This window comes from Phyllobates terribilis, unplaced genomic scaffold (genome assembly GCF_046119375.1).
Source record: "Phyllobates terribilis strain yellow unplaced genomic scaffold, ASM4611937v1 Scaffold_3__8_contigs__length_932513732, whole genome shotgun sequence".
Taxonomy (NCBI): Eukaryota; Metazoa; Chordata; class Amphibia; order Anura; family Dendrobatidae; genus Phyllobates; species Phyllobates terribilis.
In genome coordinates this window covers 748,301,491-748,328,894 of record NW_027362763.1, presented here as the reverse complement: position 1 = coordinate 748,328,894, position 27,404 = coordinate 748,301,491, and the positions used below count along the sequence as shown (strand labels likewise).

The window sequence follows — 27,404 nt, the reverse complement described above, 5'->3', positions numbered from 1 at the left end:
CAGCAGATTTGAGCTTGCTGGACTGCAACTGATGAGCCTAGGCTAATTCAGAGGTGATTATGTAGTTTACTGGACCACTAAACCTCTTTAAGCTTGTAATTACTGCCTATTTGAGTAAAGAACATTCAAAAGCAATTCGCTTGCATCGTGCCTGCCACAGCTGGAAGCTGCCTGCCAGCATTCAGAGGGGACATTGAAATCTACAGGGACAAGGGCTTCAAGCACAGCTAGCAGGTATTAACATCGGCAGCAGCCAAGTGTTTTCGCATTCCTTCTCACCTTTCACCATCAAGTACACTGTTAACCCCTCGACAATTCCAAGTGGCTTTGGTAACGCCAAACCGAAACTTTCCACCTTAAAAGCCTCCCTTACCCATAAAAAGTGTGAAAAATATTAAATATCCTTGCAATTTCATGGCTACTGAACTCACATGGCCAGAACCGACCCTATCTTTCGAAAAAAAATCATAAAAACAATATAGCGCATAGAGATATTTGTATATTATGAGCGGATGGTGTGCACATTTTCCATTGCATTTCATTACATTACCATGAGACATGACATAATGTAAAATATTTATTTAGCTAGCCCACAGTGTACGGCAAGTCTTAAATCTTATTTTTGCTATAAACCAGTACGAAATCAAAAGGATAAAGAAGACATTGACAGCCCTCCGAGCGTTTTATTTTCCAGTTTATTTTGCAGGTATTTGTGTGAATATGTGTGTTTTCTCGAAAGCTGTCATTATTCATGTTCTCCGAATACAATGATGCTACAGTAAATGTTAAAGTAGTCTGTGGATTCTGCCGGCATTTAACGTGCAAGGACACATTGCGACTGATGAAAGGTAAATATATCATATATCCACTTTCCTTGAGTCTTCAATGCATGGGAAACACTTACACTAATGAATATGTACGTAGCCATAATACCAATATAATTCAGCTCCCATGTGGGGTAGGGCTCTAATCCAATCCACACACTTTTGCTGTATTCAACATGCATCGAATCTTCAAATAATTTTCAATTAATAGCTCCAGCCATATGGCAAAGCAAGTACAAGTCTCGCAAGACAACCACAAAATTGGGAAAAATTCAAGTCACGTAAATGTGCCCATAACCTTATGTTGCTCTCTTTGACTGTGATGATGATGTGACTATCATACATGCCAACGACAACAAAGATATTGCAGAAATTAATAGTGTATATAAAAAAATGGCCATTATTTTAATTAAAAATGTTTAACTTACAACTAAAATGTAATTTTTACATTACTATTTCTAAGATGCTATACAAAATTGACCAGTTGACTTATACAAGGGGGGTCCAATGCAATCATTTTGTTCATAAAAAAATTATTAACAATTTCTATATACAGGTGCATCTCACTAAATTAGAATATCATCAAAAAGTTCATTTATTTCAGTTCTTCAATACAAAAAGTGAAACTCATATATTATATAGAGTAATTACAGAGTGATCTATTTCAAGTGTTTATTTCTGTCAATGTTGATGATTATGGCTTACAGGCAATGAAAACAAAAAAGTCATTATCTCAGTAAATTAAAATAATTAACAAAAAAACACCTGCAAAGGCTGTCTAAGCATTTAAAAAGGCCCCTTAGTGTGTTTCAGTAGGCTCCACAATCATGGGGAAGACTGCTGACTTGACAGATGTCCAGAAGGCAGTCACTGACACACTCCACAAGGTCCCAGAGTTCCAATTTTCATTTGGAAATCAAGGTCTCAGAGTCTGGACGAAGAGTGGAGAGGTCACAATCCGAGCTGCTTGAGGTCTAGTGTGAAGTTTCCACAATCAGTGATGGTTTGGAGAGCCATGTCATCTGCTGGTGTAGGTCCACTGTGTTTTATCAAGAGACCAAAGTCAGCACAGCCGTCTACCAGGAAATTTTAGAGCACTTCATGCTTCCATCTGCCAACAAGCATTTTGGAGATGGAAATTTCATTCTCCAGCAGGACTTGGCACCTGTCCACACTGCCAAACATACCAATACCTGGTTTAAAACCAACAGAATCACTGTGCTTGATTGGTCAGCTAACTCGCCTGACCTTAACCACATAGAGAATCTATGGGATATTGTCAAGAGGAAGATGAGAGACATCAGACCCAACAATGCAGATGAGCCAAAGGCTGCTATCAAAGCAACCTGGGCTTCCTTAAAGGGAATCTGTCACCCCCTGGGAGTTATCAGACCTCTACTCTGGCCATACAGGTTATAGTAAAGTAAATCTATACATACCTGTATGGCCCATAGTAGAGGTCTGATTGCAGAGAAAAGAGTTTTAATCAATTCTGTTTTGTACAGGTTTGACCTTCGGGGGACACCAAGCAATCCTCGCCTATCTGTTTATTATTCCCCTAAATCCCCGCCTATATGCTTATTTATCATATTATCCCCCTCCCCTCTGCACATCACAGGACCCTGTGACAGGCCCTGTGATGTGCACTGTTGTCCCTCATGGGGATTTAGGGGAATAATAAACAGTTGGGGTGGGATTGCTTGGTGTCCCCCGAACGCCAAACCTGTACAAAACAGAATTGATTAAAACTCTTTTCTCTGCAATCAGACTTCTACTATGGGCCATACAGGTATGTATAGATTTACTTTTCTATAACCTATATGGCCACAGTAGAGGTGTGATATCTCCCAGGGGGGTGACAGATTCCCTTTAACACCCCAGCAATGCCACAGGCTGATCGCCTCCATGCCATGCCACATTGATGCAGTAATTGATGCAAAAGGAGCCCCGACCAAGTATTAAGTGTATTTACTGAACATACATTTCAGTAGGCCAACATTTTAGATTTTAAAATCATTTTTCAAGCTGTTTTTATAAAGTATTCTAATTTACTGAGATAATGACTTTCGTGTTTTCATTGGCTGTAATCCATAATCATCAACATTAATAGAAATAAACATTTGAAATAGATCACTCTGTTTGTAATGACTCTATATAATATATGAGTTTCACTTGTTGTATTGAAGAAATTAAATAAATTAACTTTTTGATGATATTCTAATTTAGTGAGAAGCACCTTTATTTGGTCTTCAAAATTCTGTCTACTCGGGTCAACTGTGCAGGTAAGTGTTCTCTTGCCGTAGACAGAAGCTGTGGGAATTCCATAAGATTTTGGGTTCCCTGGCACAACGTTTGATTCACCGGCATGGTGTAACATCATCTGTGTGCCGTGACATCTTGTCAGCTTAGATTATCACAAGCCTGAGATACAGGAGGGTTATGGAATTTGCGCAGCTCCTGTCCATGACCAGAGAGCACCGACTAGTATTTTTCAACGGGGTTGTGCGAAGCGATCCGCACATCTTTAGAGATTTCTCATTTATTAGGCTGTACAACATTAACACCACATTTGAGATCAATGTTAGCTCATACACTGAGAACGCCACTGCCGAAGATACTAAACATGTCCATTAGGGTTATGTTAGCCAAATGAATGCCAAACTAGTGACCTCTTTACTTCTGGCTGGCTGGTTTACACTATTATAACACCAAAATAAGGTATAGATTTTCTATACTGTTGGATCCTGTAAAAAAAAATGTAGATTTAATTTATACATTTTCTTATAATGGGAGCCTATACTTTTAGGATGTCATATTTCAGAGGCATCCTTTTAAAGGGGATCAGTAAATAAAATCAACATTTTGAGCAATTAGCGTCTTCATTAATATGCAAATGAGGCAATAAGGGCTCTTAATATGACAGAGAGCTTAAGTAGCCAATGCCTCCAGAGCTTATTTCCCCACCCAGCACCAACCTTTTTCGCTTGCTTGATAGCTCGCTGTCTGGTTTTGTTGCCTGGTGAATGTGATCAACCAGGCAATGAGCTATCAATCCGGCTAAAGAGGCTGGTGCTGGGCAGGGAAACAACCTCCTGAGGCAGTGACTCCTTAAGTGCTCTGTCATATCAAGAGCACTTAACACATCATTTGCCTGTGAATGAAAACACTACCACTCAGTAATGCAGTAACAGATAGAAGATTTAAAGGTGTTCTTGGATTTATTTTTCAAAGACCTGCATGCCCATATGTACTGTTTGAGGGATTTGATCGTGCTGACAGATTCCCTTTATGGTTTACATCCCATTATATGTTAATGAGGGCATAAATAAAATGTTAACAGAGCCTTACCAAGAGGATAGGTTTGACTATTTTTATTTCTACTGGGAAATCCATATTCCTTTGTGAAAAAAGAACTCAAAGTATTAATTGTGGTTACTTGTGTTGTTGCTGCTCTTCTGGAGAAACCATAAACAGGTTCCAAGGAACACCAAGGTTTAGCAGAGCCCTACATGGGAACCACTGCTCTGGAGCTTCAGTCCTTGCCCCACTACCAGTAGATGGCACTCACCATGATGTCACTTCAGAGGAATATCTATAATCCCCCAAAACAAGTCTGTGGGCTATACAGGAGGGCAGGGTTTTATTTAGTTATTAATAAATGACTATGCTCCATCCAGCAAATCAAAAGAAGAGCCGAGACGTAAGAAGATTTGCAGACCTCCAATCCAATGGTAACAGAATTTTAACCTGGCAGATGGACAGGAGTCCTGCAAATTGATTCTCCCATCTCTAGAAATGGGAGCTTTTATACTATGACTATAGGAATAACTGATTTACCACTAACAACAATAATGATAGGTTGCTGAAAAAAATTACTCAAGATTTTGGCTTAGAATCCAGTGATCCCTCACTTATTGCAAGTATTATGTTCTAGACCCCCCACAATAGATGAAAATCCACGAAGTAGGAACCTTACATTTATTTTAATATTTTAATATATCTTAAGGCTTTATAAACCGTTCCTACATACTTATAAACAGTTCCCAACCGCCTCCTCGTCTTCAACCCATTGTTTGTTTTGTTCCTCATCCTCTTCTTCATTTGCTGACTTAGTCAGCACCTCCACGTTTTTGTCCATCAACGATTAAGAGTGCACATTGATCAGGGTATTTACGTCTTCAGTAGTCATGCGGGATAGCAGACAGACTGATGCTACAGATACTGAGCCAATGAGCACCCATGATACACAAGACAATGCTCTGGTTGATCACCTTCCATCAACCAGCCAATCGTCTGCCATGTGCAATCTCACGTAGACAAACAAGCTCGAAATCCCGCGATACAGTGAGACCGCGATAAGTGAACCACGATATAGAGAGGGACTACTGTAGTCCGGTTCCTGTTTTGTTGTGCACCGTGCTTTCTAAAATGTGTGCTTTTCGAACATATAAAAGAAACTAATAAAGATTACTGTATTTTTTATATCAAAGTGGGTTTGGACCCCAATTATTGTTAGGTGCTTTCAATTATCTAAGCGTATGGTCAGCTGTAATTCCTTGTATATATTTTCTTTGAATCTGCTTAGATAGAAGGTTGTAATGGAAAAAAATAGCAGTGTCTGTTAATTCACACTTTGCTTGTCTTTCTTTGGCTGTGGTAAGACAAAAAATGCATTCCTTGCGAGAGATGCTTTATATTGTCATTCTACTGTATCTAAGCAGGAATAATTTCTCCATCCTGCAGCAATCTCTGTCAGCATACGAAGCACACGCAACTCTCGGAGTCATAAAAATGATAGTCGGTGAAAGTACATTTTGATATTTTTTCGCACATAAAGCTTTCAGATATGACTTTTCCAATTAAATAAAAATGTAAATCTAATGATAGAATGTGACGAGCTTGACAAGCAAGGGGTATAAACTAGTACTTAATAGCTTCATTTGCTATAATAACAAAGAGAAACTGGATCTTTACAGATGAAAGCTTTTTCTTCATGGGTAAAGTGCAATTGGGAGTTTTCAAAAACCAATGTTGAAAAATATATGAAAATGGATCATCTCCGGGGTCTCATTTTATAAACAAGTTGAGCTGGAGGAAACCGTGCTTGAATAATTACCAATATGGTTAGTACCTACTGATTTTGCTCTAAAAATCTGTTCGCTTCAGGCATCAATTTAGAAAAAAGCTGAAGCAAAATAGACGGATATGGACAACCTGGCATTTGGAGGGGTTAACATGCGAGCCAGTTGCATAGTGGTAATGCAATGTAACGAGGAGGCCAAATATAGGTCTTCAGAAGCTAATAATAGACCAGCAATTCTTGATGTCTCTAGAGAACCATAGTAAGGTAAGTGCCAATTAAAGCAGCATTGTTTTTGGTTTCTTTGTAAATTGGGGGACAAAGGATGATAAACCTATCAAGGTAGCTAAGCTTTACTTGTGTATCAAAATCAATGATTAATTATAGTCTTTTAATTAGGTAATAATTATTACATTTATTTAGACCTAGAAATAGAAATAAAATAATTAAATTCTTATTATTTAATTATTAAAATTCTGTAATTTTAATAATTGGATTGAAAATAAATTGCCAATGGCCATACATTCCTAAACCTTCAGGAAAGCAAAAGGATGTTGTTAACCATATATTAAAAAAAACCTATGTGATAATGTATAAATTGGGATCAAATTGGTTAAAGATTTGCCTAGCAAAGATGGCAACACATGATTAATGGTTGTATCATCCTCGGCTTTACGGTACTGAGGCCCCAGGACTAATCTGACAAACATCCCCTTCGTCTACAGCCAATCAGCAGATGTAAGCACATAGGGCCTGTCAGGTTGACATATCATTTCTGCGACAGTGTCAGCGAGTATTAATGTTCAATTATGTGTCCTAGAAATAACCCTCGCCTTTACTCATTGTGTAACTGCGCGCGTGGCACAACGGTAATCCAAACGACAAGGGCAGAAATGCCCGCAATAACCAAGTAGCTGTGAGCTGACTTTCCAACATTGGGATGACATTGCCTTGCGGTCCTAAATGGAGGACTTTTATTTGTCTTTATTTTTTATAAACAGACTTGTTTGGGTTGCCCTGAAGACTTGATCAGGCTCCCTTCGATCTCGCCCTACTGTATTTGTGTGTCAATAATTGTTAAGTGCTGGACTATGTTTTCTATATTGGAGTCTTCTTACAATGTATTTCCTTTAGGGTAAGAAACAAAAAAAGTCATGGTATGTTCATTTACATGCTGTCATATATATGATTGCCCCCCAAGCTTTGAACTATACAAACCTTCAAATTTTAATATGCTTATTAGATCTGTGAAGTAGCCACAGTGTTAATGTGCTTTTACACATTGCACGTATGTCAACTTGTGCTCAAGCTCATTTCTTTGGTTTTGCAGTAGTTTTTTGCACTTTATACAAACACTGGTGTAGCCCCCCTTTCTGAGCTAGGCATTTCATCTATATGACTTCCCATGAACAGGTGTCTGCACAGTCAGGCCCCTGCCCTGCTCTGTACTTATTAACACTGAGGTCAGCTGATACAAGGTGAAATTTTAATACTAGAGACAGGATAGGACAGTCCTGACTGGGTACACCTTGTCAGGATGGGATTGCTTTTAAGCTTCTTTGATCAAAATAGTGTTAACTAAGTACCCTATGTTATTTACATGTACTATTGCTATTCACTTATTTACTTACAATAGGGTATATGCTCATTTTTATTTTTTTCTTGAGTTTTGTCTTATTACATTAAAATCCCATTTAAATGGACCAATAGGAGCTCGTAGGAACGTTCTTTCCCAATTATCGGCCAGTCTAAACAGGCTGGCAATTGCAAGATGAGTGAGCAAAACGCTCTTTCAATGGGTACGATGATTTTTAAGCAAGCTTAGAACGCCTCTTTATCATCAGAACATTGTCTAGTGTAATTAGGAGATGTGGTGCCATAACATGATGTTCTATGCACACAGAATGTCCGTATTAACAATCGTTTTATGTGCACGGAACATTCCTCAGACTGTGTAAACAGGTAATTAAACAACTGCCAATCGCCTTTCATGTAGGCGATCAGTGGACATTGAACAGCCACGATTGGCAAGTTTAAATATCCCATAACACTAGCTCAACTATAGTCACAATGATGACATCAAGTAATGAAAACCTTAAGAAATTAAAAAAAAATTATATGACTCCATTATTTATAATATTCCTATTGTGCCTACATTGGGGCTCTTATATTGAGCACCAGACTTCTCGCAGAAATTGAAAAAGAAATCTCTTTTTTTATGTCATCAAATTTTGTTAATGTTATCAAACTGAGTGAATATTGAAACAAATGTGCATTACTGATACCAATGCCTCTTAAGCTAGAAAGCTTGGGATATGTATATAAGAATCACAATCTGCTAAGAGATAACAGGATGAAATACCATCTTTGTTTGTTTAGGTAACCTCCTATTCACATTAGTCCCTTGGGTTGAAATAACCGAAAGGCCATTAATTTAGCTTCTTGTCTCCTGCCGTTTATTTAGAGGTGAAACTAAACATCATCAATCTACTTCCTGGTTAAACAAATATACAAGTGTGAAGTCCAGTAAGATATATGTCCACATGTGTAGGAAAGTATTACTTATTCTGGTAGGTATTATGTTACTGGTATATTTAACACTGATATTAGGTAAAATTAATCAATGTATTACTGCAATATACAAATTTCTGAAAATAGTCATCCAAATTTGAAAATACAAATGAAGCAATGAAAACATAAATAATTAAGAAAAGCAATGAGATCTACAAGTAAAAATCTTTTTTTTGTTTTTGACTATAAGTACTAATATAATTTCACAGCAAATGTACCCAAGAAATCATATTGAATCTGAGTAAAGAGGACCCTTCACTATATTTTTATTTGTAACTGCTTACCACATCATAAAGGGGCTGAAGCTCTAATTAAAAAATGTTCTTTCCTTTTTCGTTTTCTCCACTTCATTCTGAATTTTACAGCCCACAATATTCAAATTTCGACTAACGGGGAAACATCACAGATTGTTCTCTGGGGGTGTTTACTTTTTCTCCTGTATGATGCTGCCCAATTAAAAGAAAGCAGGATCACAGAGGGAGAAAAAAAAAAGCAAAAACTCACAGAAAATATCAAAACAGGAATTTTCAGCGTGATCTAATATGCAAATTGCCTCTTCAGAATAAAAGAGTACTTGTACTCTATAGCACCACCTATTGGAAGCAGCAATCCTACAAGTCACAATCAACCCTTTAACGAGTCATGCAATATGACTTAGGATAAAAGCCAAATCAGAATCTCAATTTGCAGACATGGTGTTTCGGGCTGTTGGCCTTCGTCAGTGCAAAGTATGAGTTCTGATTTGGCTAGATGAGAGGCTCTGGACTGAGGTCTAAGGGGTAGTGTTTCTCCTTATGGAGAGTGACACACCAGCTCTGGCACGTCAAGGTAAGGAGGCTTATTCGCCATACAATGCTCCTCTGGGAAATTTAATATGCAAATTGCCTCTTCAGAATAATAGAGGAATTGTATTCTATAGCGCCACCTATTGGAAGCAGCAATCCTACAAGTCACAATCAACCTTTTAATGAGTCATGCAATATGACTTAGGATAAAAGCCAAATCAGAATCTCAATTTGCAGACAAGTTGTTTCGGGCTGTTGGCCCTCATCAGTGCAAAGTATGAGTTCTGATTTGGCTAGGTGAGAGGCTCTACCCCTTAGACCTCAGAGTGATCTAGGGAGACTTGATGTGTCTCCCTTGACCATGCTGAGATCTTCTCAACCCCATTGCTTCCCATCGTTGGAAGAGGAGGAGAGCTGCAGCATAGAACACCAAAGCAGTGAAGATCATTGTGGGAGTATAAACAACTCTTGACAACTCTCGGGATACTAAAGGTATCAGAGAATAAACAGATTGAGGGTATGCCCCCTCATGGCCCGAGCATTGTATGTAGCAAACTCATGATGATCTTCACTGCTGACACACTCCACATTGCATACTCTCCTCCTCTTCTGGGACTCTAAAGACAGGAAGCGACAGCGTAGTCAAGTTAGACACATCAAGTCTCACTAGATCTTGCTGAAAGGGCCTGTTTTGACAATCTCTGTGGACTTTTTTTTTCCCCCTCTAAGACGCATCCTTCTTATGATTGGCTAGCATCATAGATAGGAAAAATGACATGCTCCCAGAGGAAAATCTATGTTACCACCTCCTTTATTGAAGGGGAAATTTACATATTGGGAATAAAACTCAGAACAGAGTGGAGAAAAAAAAAGAAAAAATCATTTTAATCTGCATCCAGCCACTTTATAATAAGGTAGGCAGTTTCAAATAAACAGAAAAGTAGTGAAAGGTCTTTAAGTGGGTTTTTTTGGCTTCTTGCTTTACAATAAAATGTTATGTTGTAAATTTTAAATGTTTTTATAAAAATACAATATTTCCATCTCCCCACTTTCACTTTAATACATGAAAGGTAAAGTTTGAGAAACATGGGGGAAAAACAAGGAAAGAAAATAAAGATATGGTTAAACTACTGTACATGCAAAAGTTCTGCCTTCAAAAGATTGAATACCAGCCCCCATGTTATTGCCTATGAAGCAGACACTTTTCTGTTTTAACATTCTTACATACAATCTAATGTTTGGTCACTGGTAATACTACTGTTAATACAAGTGAAATTCAATACGATTAAATGAGCTACATGCAACTTTGTTAATGGTTGAAGTAATGGTCGCACACAAAAAAAATATGATAATAGAAATAAAAAGATAAACAATTTACTTTGAAGGCGTGAGGAAATTTTATGTGACATCTTGAAAATAGCGTAAAACAAGACATAGACATTCTCATCAGGATTATTCATTCGTTCAATTCATTAACATACTAGACTAACCTGGAACAATATGGAAATGTTTATAAAATGTGGCGAATGATCGTCTGCAATTAGTAGACATGTGCAAATCTTTTGAAATTCGAAATTTGACAACTTGGCTGAATTATATATAAAAAAAAAATTCCAGCACATCGATTTGCAGCAACTAAAAGTACTGCAAAGTCTTCAACTGCTCTGACAAGATGTGTATGACACAATGAGGTTTGCTAGGGCTGTATCCAACACCTTTCAAGCTCTTAAACGCAAACACAGCTTTAGAAATTTCAAAGTGACCTCAACATATATGACTGTGTGAATGTTGGTAACCAATAACACAGCAACACCCCTATCTCTCTACCTACCAATTAGATCTTTATTAATCTCTTTTCCTCACATACTAATCTTCTTCACTACCCACTACACATTACCTGCATACTTTCTTACATTTTTTACGGCTTTCTCTCCATGTCTATGTTGCTAAGCTGTAAACTGTGATGTGCTATTCAGATTCACCCAAAAATGGCTGCTGCATTCCCTGCTTCTGCTTTTATACTGGCTATAATAGTCCCTCTTGATTGGCTGTGCTATACATTATGATGTGAAAGCTGTAAGGCATTATTGGGAAGATCACCCGGCTATACCCGAGGTCATGTAAGCCTACTCTGGCTGATGCAATCTTCCCCAATACAAATTGAAAATTGTATGGATTATCAGAGAAAAAAAGAATGGTTCCAATAAATAACTCCATTTCATTATACGTACGTATATCATGTGATTCCTATCGGCATTTGTATTGGCTTAATTTATAAGCATCATGGAATATATTGCTGTTTAACTCAGTCAGAGAACTCTGTGGTGCTTTCGAAACATGCTGTTGGTTTTTCTTGGAGCAAGATGGATTGTATCTTTTATTTTTGACCCAATAAATTTTTACACTCTATCAGGAGCTGGAACCATTCTTTTTTCTTAGTTACTATGTATGTATGTATGTATTGCCCATGTTTAGTCAAAACAGAGACCCGTGCTCCTATGCGTCCTGAGACTTTTCTAGTGACCTAGCTTCAATTATATTTTTTGTTATTTACCCTGAATTTTCAGAGACCAGCAAATTTCTAAAACTTCGACATAACTTTGGTTTCCTTTGAATTTGCATCTCTAGTAAACTGCCAATTACACCATAAACATACATTTTAGCTGATTACCATTCAAAAATATTTCAAATAACTTTAGCAAACAATGGTTGGTCACCAGCCATTACAATAAAATATTCCAAAATAATCGAAATCATCTAAATTTGTCCAACTTGATACTCCATGTCCACGCACGTAATGCCACAAATCTCCAAGTAGTTGGGTCATATATATATATACATATATATATATATATATATATATATATATATATAAATTTTAAATTAAAGAAGTTCTATGCCTGATGAAGAGGCCCGAGTAGTCTTGAAAGCTTGTAATTTATTGCAATCTTTTCAGTTAGCCATTAAAAGGTATCAACCACTCAGGACTCTCAAATCTTAATATTTTTCTAACTTAAAGAAGTCAATTTAATAAAATTCAATTTATTTAACTCTTCATTTAATGCCATTCCTTTTTTTAAGTGAAGGAGCTTGACTTACAAAATGTGACCCTTGATGTCACTTGAGCTCAACATGCCTGTTTTAGAGACATAGAACATTTCACGAATACTTCCTGTGCATGTCATTACATTCCAGAACTTTTTTTTTTCCCCAGCAACATGACTTCCCAACTTAAATGTCTTAGCATGATTCCCAGGAGCCTGTCATTCTTGTAATTGATGATGTTTTCAAGGCAAGGTGGAGGTTCAGGGGACATTAGGTCTCAATAAGGGCTAAGTGAGTGATCTCACTAGGCTCTGCCTTTTATCTGTTTCCCAGCATAATGGCTTTCTGTTGTGAAGAAGTGAAAGTGAAATAAACCTGGTTATGGTCAATGCTAATCAATACAAGTATTTACCAACTTCTGAATCTGTATGGGAACTTGCCCTGATGACTTTCACGCTCTATAAATGCCCAGAATGCAATAAAATCACTTTTCTAAAATATCCCTCCCGCTGTGATCTTTCCAGTTTAGAGCTTAATTTTTCTTTTTTTTTTCCACCTACTTATGTGATTGATGTGTTCATATTTATATTCTAATTCTGAGTGCAGTTGCTCCATTGCTTATCAATTCAAAGTGAGAGTAAAGAAGAAATAGGCATCCTGCCAAGATAGCGACGGCACAGCATGTCTTACCCAGGTTGCCATGGGTGACTAGTGAGCTGGCATCCTGGGGATCTAGCACAGAGCAGCCACTGACTAATGACTTCTGGATTCCAAATGACCTTTGATCCTTAATGTCCCAGACAAAACAGATGACCTAGTTAAAAAGGCACCATGGTCCTGCAAGATTAGAGTTAACATAACAAATAAAAAGTAGCAGGACCTATATAGAATGCTAACTGTTTAATGTCTTTCAGAAGGAAAAAAAAACATAATGGTTACCATAATCCGACAAAACTTCATTGTCATAAAAGCAAAAAGTTGCTATCTCTCAATAGTCTGTTTAAAAACCCGAACATTTCTAACGTTTTTTTTTTATTCAATATGTTTTAACTCATACAGTTGAAATTATTATAGAAAATTAGACCGAAAAATATAATAGAATTTTTAAAAAAAAAAAAAAAAAAGATCTTAGACCTCCAAAACAAAAGCACATTTTTGGAATATAACTGGGATTTAAAGAGTAATGTTTCTCCTTATAGAGAAACAAAATATGACCATCTGCAGAAGTGACCATCAAGGTAAAGGTAATATATATGCATAAGAGACCATAATGAATATAGCAACTAAAGTGACCTGTGAATAGAGGCAATAGTATAATGAGGAAAAAAGATTCCACGCGTTTCACCACCCAATCTGTGGCTTCCTCAGGGGTAAAGTGAGCTAATGTGTCAAGTAAAGCCCTTATATATGCACAAGAATACATTAGAATAGCAAATTAGATTGAAATAATTACCAGGTATATAGAGGCTAAAAAGGCGAATCAACACGTTGTATTGAGATTTGTAATGAGCATGCATGAACAAAGTAATAAATAAATTGAGAAACGTTACCTCTTAGACCTCAGTCAGAGGCCTCTCATACAGCCAAAATCAGATCTCATGCTTTGTACTGAGGAGGGGCAACACCCCAAAACATGTGTCTGCATAATGAGATTGTGATTTGGCTTTTATCGTAAGTCATGTGGCAAGGATCCTTAAAGAGTCGATATTGACTTTTAGGATTGTCACTTACAATAGTTGGAACTAGAGTTCAAGTCCTCTTCCTCTCTGAAAAGACAATTGTCATATGGACTACAACTGGGCATTGAAAAGTAGCAGATAAAATATTAACTCCTGCTGAAAATATTTTTGAATGATATAAGAAGAGCACACAACGACTTGAGTATTTTTAGGCTGTGTGCACATGTTGCCGATTTGGTGCGTTTTTTTCCTCTTTTGTTCTGCGTGGATTTGTGACAAAACCTGATGCCAGCAAAGAGAATGAGGAACCTGAAGTGTCATGCACACCTTCAGTATTTGTGACTTGCAGATCTGCAGCATGTCAATTCTCTGTGCGTTTTGCCCTGCGTTTTTCACCATTGACTTCACTCAAATCAGTCAAAAACGCAGGCAATAAACACATGCAAAAACACACCAAAAACGTGCATGATGTCCGTTGTGTTTTTGCTGCCAACAAATTCATAAAGATGCAGAAACATTGCAGAAATTTCTGCAAATTCTCAACGTGTGCATGTACCCTTAGTCCTTGATTGGTTCCAATATTTCCTAATCTCCTTTCAGCCATCAGCAGGTACCTCCTCTGGTGGTATATTAAATGTATTGACTTTTTTTTTGAGGGTCTTTGATATGGTATGCTTCTGACCAAATGTAATATATATAGGCTACTAGATGCCTTTTTTGGGGTTGGACCTCTTTGGACAGAACAGCTGTCAATTATCATTTTCCAGTCTTCATGAAGATCATATCAACATTACTGCTTTAGTTATTGAATACACATTTTTGTTAGAGAAGAAAAGTTTGACATTTCTTTACTGAGCTATTTGAATTCTCCAAATTTTTCTACATCTTTCCTGTTTAGTTGCTTGTTCTTTTCTAAGGTCATTGTTAAAGGGGTTTTCGGACTGAACATAAATTTCTGCAGGCAATCAATGTGCCATCTTCAATAGGATCATTATGTAAACGAAAGTATGTGATTTGCATAGTTCCAGTGGCGTAGCTTCTCATCTGCCTGTCTCATTAAAATATTGGGAGAAGCAGGAAAAGTTGCTAGTTGACACCTGTCCTTCAGTATGCAAATCAAATACTTCTGATCACGTGACGACCTCACTCAAGCTGGCAATAGAGGTCAATCCTGACAGTGTGCATATTGCCTTTTATTAAGATAGTGTGCACACTATCAGGATTCAGCATTCTGCAGTCACGGAGCACCAGCAGAAATTTATGTTCAGCCTGAAAAATATTTTTTTTTAAAGAACATTTTACATTAGTAAAGAGCTTAAAAAATATAGTAGACCATAAGGCCACTAAGGGCTTGATCACACGTCCAATTTTCTCATACGAGTGATAGCCTTGGTTTTCACGGATAGCACTCATAAATATGATACACTATGGGGCTGTGCACATGTCCAATTATTTCCTCAGAGGAAAATATCAGAGATACGTCCGATTATGATCCGAGGGTTGGATGAAAATCGGTGATTCAAGTCTATGGATCCGTGAAAAAAATCAGACTGCACTCGGATGACATCTGAGTCCGGTCCAATCTTTCACTGTCTATCACAAAGGAAAAGGGGGAGAAACTTCTCTTTTTTACTCTCCACATACGAAAAAAACTGATAACACTTGGACTACACTCTGATCAAACTCTGATCAAAATATTTGATCCGTTTTTCTCATACGTGGAAAATTCTGACCTCTGAATGAGCCCTAAGGGTGTTGGCTACAAAACACAGAGTTCTAAATATCTTTTTCCTAATTATCATACCATATTTATATGTATCTCTAAATGGATAATGTAATTCCTGCCCAAATATGCTTTTGTTTCAAACCAGTTATGAGCTGCAATGCCATCAAAAATTGCATAAACTCATACAAGACAAATAAATGATTGAGAGGTTACACCATTTCGAGTCAGTATGCCAAGATAGAAGTTTGTTACAAAGTCTCCAGTAAAGTAATGAGGTATTTGTGTTACTGAATAGCCCAGCTGTCTAGTTTGGCAACTTCAGTGGGCAATGGACCCAACAATTCAGACATTGCACACCATTTCTTGTATTAGGTGACCATATCCATTTTAAAAACAAAAACTATTGAGCGTAGCCCCCCTGCAGCAGAAAGGAAGCTGGCACAGGGGACATCTCTTGGGTGAGTTGTCCACATGTTATTAAAGACCTTCCTCATGGGATATTGTCACCATAGTGATGAAGTTAGACATGGCGCAGTGACAAGGATCTGTCATCACTCAAGTCAGTAGAGTACTACCCGGTCCTGACAGACCTTAGCAGTATATTCTCTAGCACCCTGAGCACTTGGCCATCAAGCAGTGATAAATCATAATCAGTCCTGCTGTATCATTTTACAGTCGTTGCCAGAATTATTCCTCTATGTTCGTGACTAAATCTCCCTAAGATCACATGGGAACAGCTTTAGAAAATAATGAAATTCCAGCAGGAATGAAAAAAAAAATCACTGAATTACGATAAAAGCATGTGACTGGCCCGTTGGTCTATTAATTTTCAGGCCCGAGTATAATCTTCATGTAGCTCACATGACAGAGCGATTGTTGGAAATCAAAACAACAACTTCAACAAAGAAAGATAATGAAAAGCATTTTTATTGTTATTGCACAACTTCTGACGGAGCTCCATGGGAGAGCTATTTACTCTGACATGACGACGGTTTCTAAACTGCTTATTCATGTCATGGTAACTAAACAGGGCTAAACTCTATTGTTTTATATGTTTATGCTCATGTTTTACACATCACGAGGGTCTAAGGCTACTCAGTGGCTAGGACAGGCAGAAAAGCGCCCCTGTGTAAGAGAAATGGGCCCTTTGCAGTCCAACAGCAAATCATAGTGGACACCTGTTTTGGAGGACGGAATGGGCCACCTTAGCTCTTGGGCCCCTGTGCGTCTGCACAGGTTGCACCAATGATATGTCCACCACTGAGCCTACTAAAGGGGTTGAAGTAAGTTTCGAAGCTATCCCGATCACTGATGGTACGACTGCAGGAAGCTGCTCCCAATCCTGAGAACTGGGGCTCTGAAAACCCCAATGTGAAAGGAGCTGTGGTGGTAGATCAAGCGCACTGCTGCTCCATTAATTATCTATCGGCACACCAGAAATAGCATTTGGCTGGTCTTCGGCACTCCCATTAAGAACAAAGCGGAATTGCTCATGATCAACCACCAACAATCTATTCTCGGGATTGGGGGAATTCCAGTGGTCGAACACCCAGTGATCAGGAAGATATAATTTATCATAAAGGAAGGAAAAAAGAAAGGAAGGAAGGATTCCATCAACTACTATATTTTACAATATCTGTAACATGAAGAATAGAAAAATGTTGCCTAATTCACAATTCCAAGCTTGTGATTGGTATGCTCAGATACTAAAGATTCTAAAATCAAATTTATTTTGTTATTCAATCTCTAATTTTTTTTTTTTTTAGAAGCAAATTGTACAATATGAAAATAACACCAGCACCACATGGAGCACCGTCTGTTCAGACACTAGCAAAACAGAAGCTTCACTCCCGTGTAGACAAATTTAATTTTAGGACTGCATGCTGTGTTTGTGTTGCAGACCCTTCAAACTTTTACCCTATGGGAATAACAATCAGTCTCAAACCTTGTGATCTTGCTGTAAAGAGCCATTTTGGATTCTAAACCAATGATGGTGTAAATACAGATATTAGTTCTCATAGACAATGGTGAATATTGGTGAATAATGAGGCGCATTATGCCTCATGCCTCATCGATATCACTGATTTATTGACTACAATATCCTGAATATCAGCTCTAAAAACAATCCCACAAACAAACAAAACACATTCTCTACCATGAATGGAGCTTTAATCACAAACCAACGCTGAGCTAATTCTTCTTTTATGGAGATCCAATATTGCAGGATCTTTCTTGCTCCGCACAGTGAGGCAGTTTTCTTACATTAATACTTAAATGGTTCATATGCACCACATCTGTCATTCTGTCCTGGAGTCTATGAGGCACAACCAAGACTCTGCAAGCCTATTGATTTCCCTAGCATTTGCTTTAATTTACTTAACCATCGGCAAAATACATGAGCACATAAAGGGTAACTGTCCATTACCACCTTGTACGCTGACATTGTTTTTCTTCTGATTCCTGTTAATATTTCCCAAGAAATACAATGTGTTTACCGTGTAAAAATGAAATATAAAAGGCCTCACACCTGTTTCTGTGCACTAAGTACTGCACAGAGGTATTCCATAATGTACCTAAAGACTGCATAAATATGAAGGCCCTATTACATTCGTGTGCGAAGGGTGGTAAATTAAACCCTAATTACATTAACAGGGAGGCTGGCTTCCCAGCTTAAATTTTACATGAGCGCTCAACATAAATCCAAAGGCACTGCTGTGGTTTCTTTACGAGCTTGTGATTATAGCAACTTCCTATGTGGTCACTAAATATTCTGTTTACAAATAAACGAAGATGCTTAGAGCCAACTTGCCAGGGTAATAATCCCGTATTTTATCTCTTCATAATTTTTTTTTTTAATTTATTTTATTTTTATTTTTTTTATAACAGACCCTTCCTCACCACACAAGCACGGCAACAATCAGGAGGCCTGGTTTCAACTAATTACTCTATCACATAATTTCACAAATTGCCTTTTCACAGGGGAGCCAAGTGCAAAACAGGCTCACAGTGGGATTTCAGACAGCAGCTTTCATTTACTACTCATTTCTTGTTAAATTAAACAAGAAAGAAGTGGGGGAAAAAAAAAGAAAACGCTTGCAAATGAGGCGGGCAATTGTAGATCATAATCATAGCGCTCAGACAAAGACCGCCGTGTCACTGTGTATGTTTTAAAGGTTTGTCGGAAATATTCAAACTATTATCAGCTTTTGTAAGTAAGGTGAGAAAAACGCATTTTCACAGGAAAGGAAAGAGAGAAAACATGAAGGCGGCTCAAACTTGATGCTAAAATAACTGTTAAAAGTACTTAAGTGGATCCTTTGTAAGAAAATAAAGGGAAAGAATCAAAGTTGTTTGACTTCTTTAACGCCAACAAGAAGATGAACATTTCAAGATTACAGTACTTGAGGATCTTCAGTAGGTCAGGTCAATTGTGTAGTGGAGGGGTAAGTCCTCATATAGATGTGGATATTATACCTGGTTTTGGTTGTTTGTACTCTGGATGTAAATCTTAAAGGGCTTGCTAGACTTCTGCTAAAAGTCTGCAGCCATTCCAGGTGACTAGAGACTTCTGAAAACTTACAGTGCGCACCACACGCTGTCAGGATTACATGGTATTGCAGGTTAAAGTGGTCATCACATGATCACAAGTATGATTTGCATATGTCCAGCCACATTCCAACTAGACGTGCTCAGCCTCAATTGTACTAAGCAAGGCCGAGCAAGTCTAGTCTCCATGTGACTGCATGTATGAAAATCACATACTTGCGGTCATATGACCACCCGCTCTCGCTGAAAACACTAAAAAATTCTGACAGTGTCTGATGCATGCGCTGTAAGGATTTAGAAATCTGGAGTTACATAGAGTGGGGAATCTAATTTTGAGAGATGAGCAATTTGATTCCTTGGTCAGGCGTCCATTCCAGTCCTCTGGTACCACTGTTCTACACTTTTGTGACCAATATCCTCAGCCCAGCACCCCTGGGCACCCCTAGTGCTTACTAGGCATGGCAATGTCATGGGGTGCCTAGTAAACACCAGAGTTGCCCAGGATGTTGGGCCAAGGAAGACAATGTGCAAAAGTGAAGACTGTCTGCCACGGAGGACAGGACTGGACGGCAGACAAGGGCAACATTAATTAAATTGCTTCTCTCTAGTAATCACATGACTCTCAGTGGTTAATCATGTCATGGGGGGCCTGGTAAACGCCAGAGTTGCCCTGGATGTTGGGTCAAGGATGACAGTGTGCAGAAGTGAAGACTGTCTGCCACGGAGGACAGGACTGGATGGCGGACAAGGACAACATGAACCAAATTGCTCGTCTCTAGTAATCACATGACTTTCAGCAGTTAATCATGTCACAGAGGGGCCTAGTAAACAGCAGAGTTGCCGAGGATTTTGGGCCATGGATGACAATGGGCAGAAGACTGGCTGCCACGAAGGACTGGACTGGATGGCGGACAAGGACAGCATGAATTCAATTTCTTGTCTCTAGTAATTACATGACTTTCAGTGGCTAATCATTTATTTTTATCTGTTATGTAACAATGCAAATATTTATTAGATTTATTCAAGTATTAGGTATAATCAATTTATATACCTGAATAAACATGTTGTCAATAAATAAATACAGAGCAAAATAAAATTCCTGGAGTAAAACCTGAGTAACCTAAATCTATGGATATTGCACAAAAATTCCTAAGTCCCTGCAACAGTTTTAAGTTTACATGAAAGCCTCAGTTACTATGGAAAGACGGAGCAGAATGCATCTGTACTGGCAACTCCTCCTGAAATAATAATCTGCAGAAAATTTTCAAAGGGTTGCCTTGTGGACTTGGAAAAATGATACTCAAAATAATAAAACATAATGTGGCATGACATGAAAGTGACCAGATTTACATTTCTCATGGTTTTATCATACTAAGTTGAAAATCAGGTAGTGTCAATTAAGAGCTCTGAATAATGTATAGTTATATGAAACTCTCCCCTGATCGACTAAGTAATAGTGACAAATGGGGAGAGAATTTCATGGCAGTTAGTGCTTCTATGAAGACCTGAGTTTAACCTCTCAGGGCATTAACTAGCAGGAAATGAGCAACCTGAAGGTCATTGTCCTATAACTGTAGATTTTTCATTGGGAGTAGTTACATTTTGCACTCACTGTACGGGTCTGATATGTCATAGTTCATTAACATTATTTTATCCAGGATTTTGTAAGATAAGGATTTTGGTTTATATTTGTTTTTAATGAGTCTTTAAAAATAAACCATTAAAATATTAACCAAATTAAAAAATATCACAATTTGAAGATATATTTTATGATTGTAGAGATGGCAAAACAACCAAATATGGCAAACAGATGAGTGTCACCTGCATTTCCATATTTAAGAAGCCCTTCCATTAAACAGGTTGTCCACTACTTTAAAATTGATCACCTATCCTTAGGATAGGTCATCAATATCAGATAGATGGGGATGCGACACCCAGCACCCCAGCTAATCAGCTGTTTTCGGTGTCGGAAGTGGCCGCAACTGCTCAGTTACTGAGCTGCACAGTACAGCGCCGACAACTGTGTAGTGGTCGCGGCCGGGTACTGCACCCTATTCAAATCAACGGCGGCAAATGTGCCGTACCCAGCCCAGCTCTGTAACTAGGCAGTTCCCCCAGACCCTAGGAACAACTGATTGGTGGGGCTGCGGGGTATCACACCCCCACCGATCAGAATTTGATCACCTATCCTAAGGATAGGTCAACAAAGTCAAAGTTGTGGACAACATATTCCCACATCTCATTTTTTTATATTATTTTTTTATTGGTTCCGCAACCAGAATTTCCAAACTGGACTTCTACTTTCCTGAGTATCGAATATTTCTATATTTTGAGCTATTTTTTAAGGATCCCCAGTAAATGATGAAATGCTTGTCTACTTACATTGCACCTATAAATGAAGGATACATGTGAGGGCAAGCGTGAAGAACATTAAAGGAGTATTGCTAAACTATGCAATCACTTTTTGATCAGTAGTGGTCCTAACTGTGGGATGCCACAGATAGTGAGAATGAAAAGGATTCCTCTGAACTTTTTAACCCATATACATTGAAATTGAACATCACTCTACTGTATGAGAAACTACAGCCGACCCTATTCACTTAAATAGAGTCATGCTGCACCACGTGCAGGAAAAGACTGTAACTGGGCTGCAGTTCTAAATCAGCACTGTGGCACCTTGACTTTCAAGATAAATGGAAATTATCCATTACTTTAAGAAGCATGACTCCACTAAGAAGCATACTTGCTGTAGAGGCATGTCGTGTAGCTATGGGCATCTAGAGAAAGCAAGCCCAGCCCTTTTGCTACTCATGGCAAGAACCTGCGTAGGACACCCCACTTTGGTGGAACTTTATCAGTAGTAATAAAGATTAAAACTGCCCCATAAAACAATGGGGAAAGTATGGAGGAGGAAGCAAACACAATGACTTTCATAGAATCATAGAATGTTAGAGTTGGAAGGGACCTCCAGGGTCATCATGTCCAGCCCCCTGCTCAATGCAGGATTCACTAAACCATCTCAGACAGATGTCTGTCCAGCTCTCCGTCCAGGCTGACAAAACAGGGTTTCATTATGTCATGTGTACCTGATATAAGGTTGACAAACACTACTTATCTCTGTATGGGTCTTCTTAGAAGTTAGGGCAATTTCCAGCATAGTTTTGGCGTTGAAGGTCCATAACTGTTTCCTAGACATGAGCAATTCCCAACACACTGCCATGGTACGGCTTCAAGTCTGGTCCTCCATTACAGTCTGTTTTCACTTCTGAACCTGTCATCATCTGTCCTCAGAAGTAAAGACCGGCTGCATTGAAGGAACAGACCCTGGACCTGGGCAGCGCAAATTGAACTGATCATCTCTACTGTCTACTCAAATCAATACAATAAAGCACGCACTTAAATACTCTTCTTCCGAATACAACTAATAATGGAGAATCTCAATCAAAACTCTAATATTTGAATATATGAAAGCCATACATCCCTTTCAACTATACTAAGAGATAAAGAGAAGCCAAGCAATTTTCAGTTACATCTCTATGATTTAGTGACTTAACTTTGCAACCACTAGAGATATTCCAATAAATAATTCACTGGATGGATGGGTGAAAGGGTATTAAAATCTAGAAAGAGGTTAATACCGATAGGCTTCATGCCACCTCAATCTAAGAATAAACACTTGTGTGGTTCACGACTTAAAACACTAATTGGTTCATTGAGTACATGAAATACGTCTGAGTCAGCAATACCCGTACATTCAATGAACCACTCAGAACCAATTCAGACAATGCACTGTGCTTTAGGAGTCTCCGGGGAGCGCACAGGAAAAAAATTATTACACATTGTTGATTTCCTTTTGGATGTAGGAAATGAGCAGAATAACCCTCGCTGTGAACTTAAGTAAACATTTGCTGTATATATTGATACTAATGCAAATAAGTTTAGAGCTTGTATTTTATGTTGTTTATTTAAGATTTGTTACATTATCTTTAGCAAATTTTGACATGAATCTTTATGTGTTTAATGGTTACGTTACAACATAAACAGGCCCGGTTTTGTCAATACTAAACCTCTGAGTATTTGTTATGTGCACGTGGAGATAACAAATGAATTTCCTGTATTTTACTTGTCTTTGTGTATAGATTACATTTTATAATTACAGTGATGATAATATTGTCTTATCGGCTGTATCTATATATAGGCTCAATACTAGAACAGCTAAATATTGTTACAGAGGGGGGTTGGAATTTAAAGACACTCTGCCACCAATTACCTAAATACAACATAAGCAAAGAGCAGTGGCCATGACGGTACTGTGTGGCAGGCAGACTGGTCTATACGAGCTTCATTCTTCCTGGCACTTGAATGCTGTCATCCTAGGGGCCTCTGTGATTACTAGGTCACCGCGATGTCATGACGAGGTTAAGGCTAGATGCGCGTCAGCTAACTTTTTCTCATTTGAGAGAATCGGACCCATTATGCAAATCACACTCATCAGAGAATTCTCTATCTTCTCTATTCTGTCAGTCCGTGAAAGTTGGACTCCACTCAGATGTCATCTGAGTGCAGCCCAATTCTTTCAATGGACTCATATGCTTACAAGGCTGAGTGCAATCCGATAATCGGATCAAATTCAGGCATGCAGTGTTCTTTTTCTTTGGACCGGATCAGTCCGAGGCAAAAAATTGGACCTGTGCACGGCCTCATTGAATAACACGGGGATGAGTGCTATCCGTTAAAACGACAGATAGCACTCGACTGATTATTACGGTCATGTGCACAAGCCCAAAGCCGGACATGTCAAGAAGACTGGATCTGTCCTCTTAAAGGAGTTTCCAGGATTAATAACCTATCTATAGGATATATCATTGATTTTAGATTGGTAGGGGTCTGATACTTGCAATTCTCATTGATCATCTGTTTGCGGCTCCTTTAGTGGCCCAGAAATACACAATATAAAGAGACAGAAAAGCACACATTGCTTATTGGATAGGTCCTCAATATATAAGTTCTAGACAACCACTTTAACATGCTGTCCACTCTGCTTATGGGATTTAAAGTAATACTAAAAAAAATAACGAGAAGTGTTATTTGATAAGTATTCTATGTTTCTTGTCTTCTCCCCCAATTGATGGCAGATATTCATTATATGCCTATACCCTATACTTATTCTACTTTCACCTCACTTTTTAAACATTGGAAGACATTTCAAGTTTATCCCCTTATCCTCCTTCCCGCGCCAGCCAAAAGAACAACTCCAAAAATTAAAAAGTACACCCTTATGAATTGTACAGATCTTTCTACCCCTCAATGTTTGTCACTGGCAAAGAAATGGTTTAGTTTGGCCATTTATGAGCATCCACTTAAAGGGGCAATTAAGAAATTAATAAGACAAAAAAAACAGAAGTCGCAGTATGAAGACTATTCTGCCAATTTCATATCATTTACTACATGTCATTTAAATTAAAAAAAAAAACTTGTCAGGACTTTTAATGAAATATTTTTTCCTGTAGTAGGTACATAGCTGATGGACTTACCGTTAGATGTTGGAAGAGCCATGCCCTCATGATGTTTGTGGCTACTTTAGGAAAAATACCACGCTTTTTATGACGTTTTTTATCTTTGTCTGGGTCGTCGTCGTCTCCTGTGCTCGGTGAGGCTACACTGTTGTCCAAACCATCTCCTGTGAAAATACAATTCAGATATTGGGTTATCTTTCCACATCTGCATCCATAAACACATCAGAAGATTGGAAATGTAAAAAATAATGGAAAGTTTACTGATTTTTTAATGAAAAATATTGATATTATGCAACATTTCAATTAAAATAAAGATATTACATATTTTCCAGCTGTACAGAATTAAGGTAGGTACACTATCCTCAAAGTGTTTGTCTCATATACATTTGTATCTATTATTCCCTGTTGTGATCCACTGCATGGTAAAGAAAGGCAGAGTGTAGTGTTTTCAAAGGAAATACAGGTAAAACGATCAAAAAAATATATGTCCCCAATGATTATTGATTTAAAGAGGTTGTTCAATACTTTAACATTGATGGGCTATCCTTAGGATAGGTCATCAATGTCTAATCGGTGGGGGGGGTGACACCCGGCACCCCCGCCGATCAGCTGTTCTCGGTGCCGATGGAGGCTGGAAGTGCTCAGCTACCAAGCTGCTAAGTCTACTGATAGTGGCCGCGGCCGGGTACTGCACATCCACCCTCTATTGATTTGGGACTGCTACATGATGTCTAATTTCACTTGAAGTACAGAATGGATCACTACACGCCATTCTTCGATTCTGACAATATCATGTGGGCAACTCCATGAAGAGGCCTTCATAAGGGAACACCACACTGGCCTTACTCCTGGGAATTATGGTGTGGAGTAGTCTAATGCGCAATAGCCAGACCACGCTAGTCTTTATTTCAGGTACACTAACAGCTCAATGTTACATTGATTTGCTTGTGGAACCAGTGGTTTGGCCATTTCTCCAAAATGTTCCAGGAGCCATTTTTCAACACAACAACCATGTTGCTCGTGCTACTGTGAGCAGCTTGCATTTCCTAAAATGGTCTGCAATATCTCTGGACTTGCCTCCCATCGAGCACAGCTTGGATATTATTGGTCTGCCATTGCAAAGGGAGCTGGCAGCTGCGGATCTTGATGATTTGCCGAAGTACATTAAGCACGGAAGACCATTCCTCAGACAGCCAATAATAGAATCATAGAATCATAGAATGGTAGAGTTGGAAGGGACCTCCTGGGTCATCTGGTCCAACCCCCTGCTCAAAGCAGGATTCACTAGATCATCTCAGACAGATGTCTGTCCAGCCTCTGTTTGAAGACGTCCATTGAAGGGGAACTCACCACCTCTCGTGGCAGCCTGTTCCACTCATTAATCACCCTAACTGTCAAAAAGTTTTTTCTAATATCTAATCTGTGTCTCCTCCCATTTAGTTTCATCCCATTGCTTCTAGTCTTTCCTTGTGCAAATGAGAATAAAGATGATCCTTCTACAATGTGACAGCCCTTGACATATTTGTAGACAGCTATTAAGTCTCCTCTCAGTCTTCTTTTTTGCAAGCTAAACATTCCCAAATCCTGCAACCGTTCCTCATAGGACATGGTTTGCAGACCAGTCACCATTCTGGTCGCTCTTCTCTGAACTTGCTCCAGTTTGTCTATGTCTTTTTTAAAATGTGGTGCCCAAAACTGTACACAGTATTCCAGATGAGGTCTGACCAAAGAGGAGTAAAGACCGATAATGACTTCACGTGATCTAGACTGTATGCTTCTGTTAATACATCCCAGAATTGTATTTGCCTTTTTTACAATAACCTCAGTGATAGTAGCCAAGGTGTGTAAGTGCGAGGATTTCTGCAAATGGCGCTCGTACTCAATACTGAATAAATCGAGACGTTTTGAAAACATAGTTTCCATTTTTTCATCATTTACATATCAACACATCTATTGATCATGTGATTTCCATAATTCCATTACTTTTCTTTCTTGGTGTTGGAATTTCAATGTTGAGGAGGGTATATATCAATCTGCTCAGTTCCTCCTGCTCTATAATATGATGTCGGTAGGTCGAACTATATTTTTTATGTGATAGGCTCTCTTTAAAGTTGTAATTTTTGAAGTTGCTAATGTTAGATTGATGATGTTCCTTAAAATCAAGCACAAAGTAAAAAGTAAAAGTCCTGAGCTAGCGATGTGCACAATTCCAAGTGGCTAAGACTGCTAATAAAAGGAAGCTGTATGATACTCTGATGCTCTATGAAGTATTTAGCTGACAATAGGATAAGCTCCATTAAGTTTAATAATGTGATGAAAAAGGAAAAACACCTGAGCTGCATTCTCTATATACACCAAACTGAGGTATAGGGACATGTCCCTGATCCTCATCATACTTGAGTGGTCCAAGGCCTGCGGCTGCCTATGGCTCCGGCAGCAAGAATGTAAATGACAGGTTCCCGTTAAAACCTCTAATCAATTTGTTACTTTTTGTAATAAAGCTTTTCAAGGTGACAAACAATATGACTACCATTATAAAGCCCACATGAGTTCTTGCTAAGAATTTCTTTGGTCTTGACTAAAACGTTCATTTGATTGTTCTGTGCCCATAGAATATCAGATATTGGCAGCA

At 38.4% G+C, this 27,404-nt stretch overlaps 1 protein-coding gene across 2 annotated transcripts in view; it reads right to left on the bottom strand.

Annotated features, from left to right (window-relative positions):
* MEIS1 (Meis homeobox 1) overlaps window positions 1–27,404 on the bottom strand; it is a 193,930-nt gene that overhangs the window by 60,363 nt on the left and 106,163 nt on the right. For both annotated transcript variants that reach the window (XM_073672173.1, XM_073672174.1), the window contains exon 8: window positions 24,791–24,936. In XM_073672173.1, the coding sequence (XP_073528274.1) occupies window positions 24,791–24,936 (146 nt within the window). The remainder of the gene's footprint in view (window positions 1–24,790; window positions 24,937–27,404) is intronic.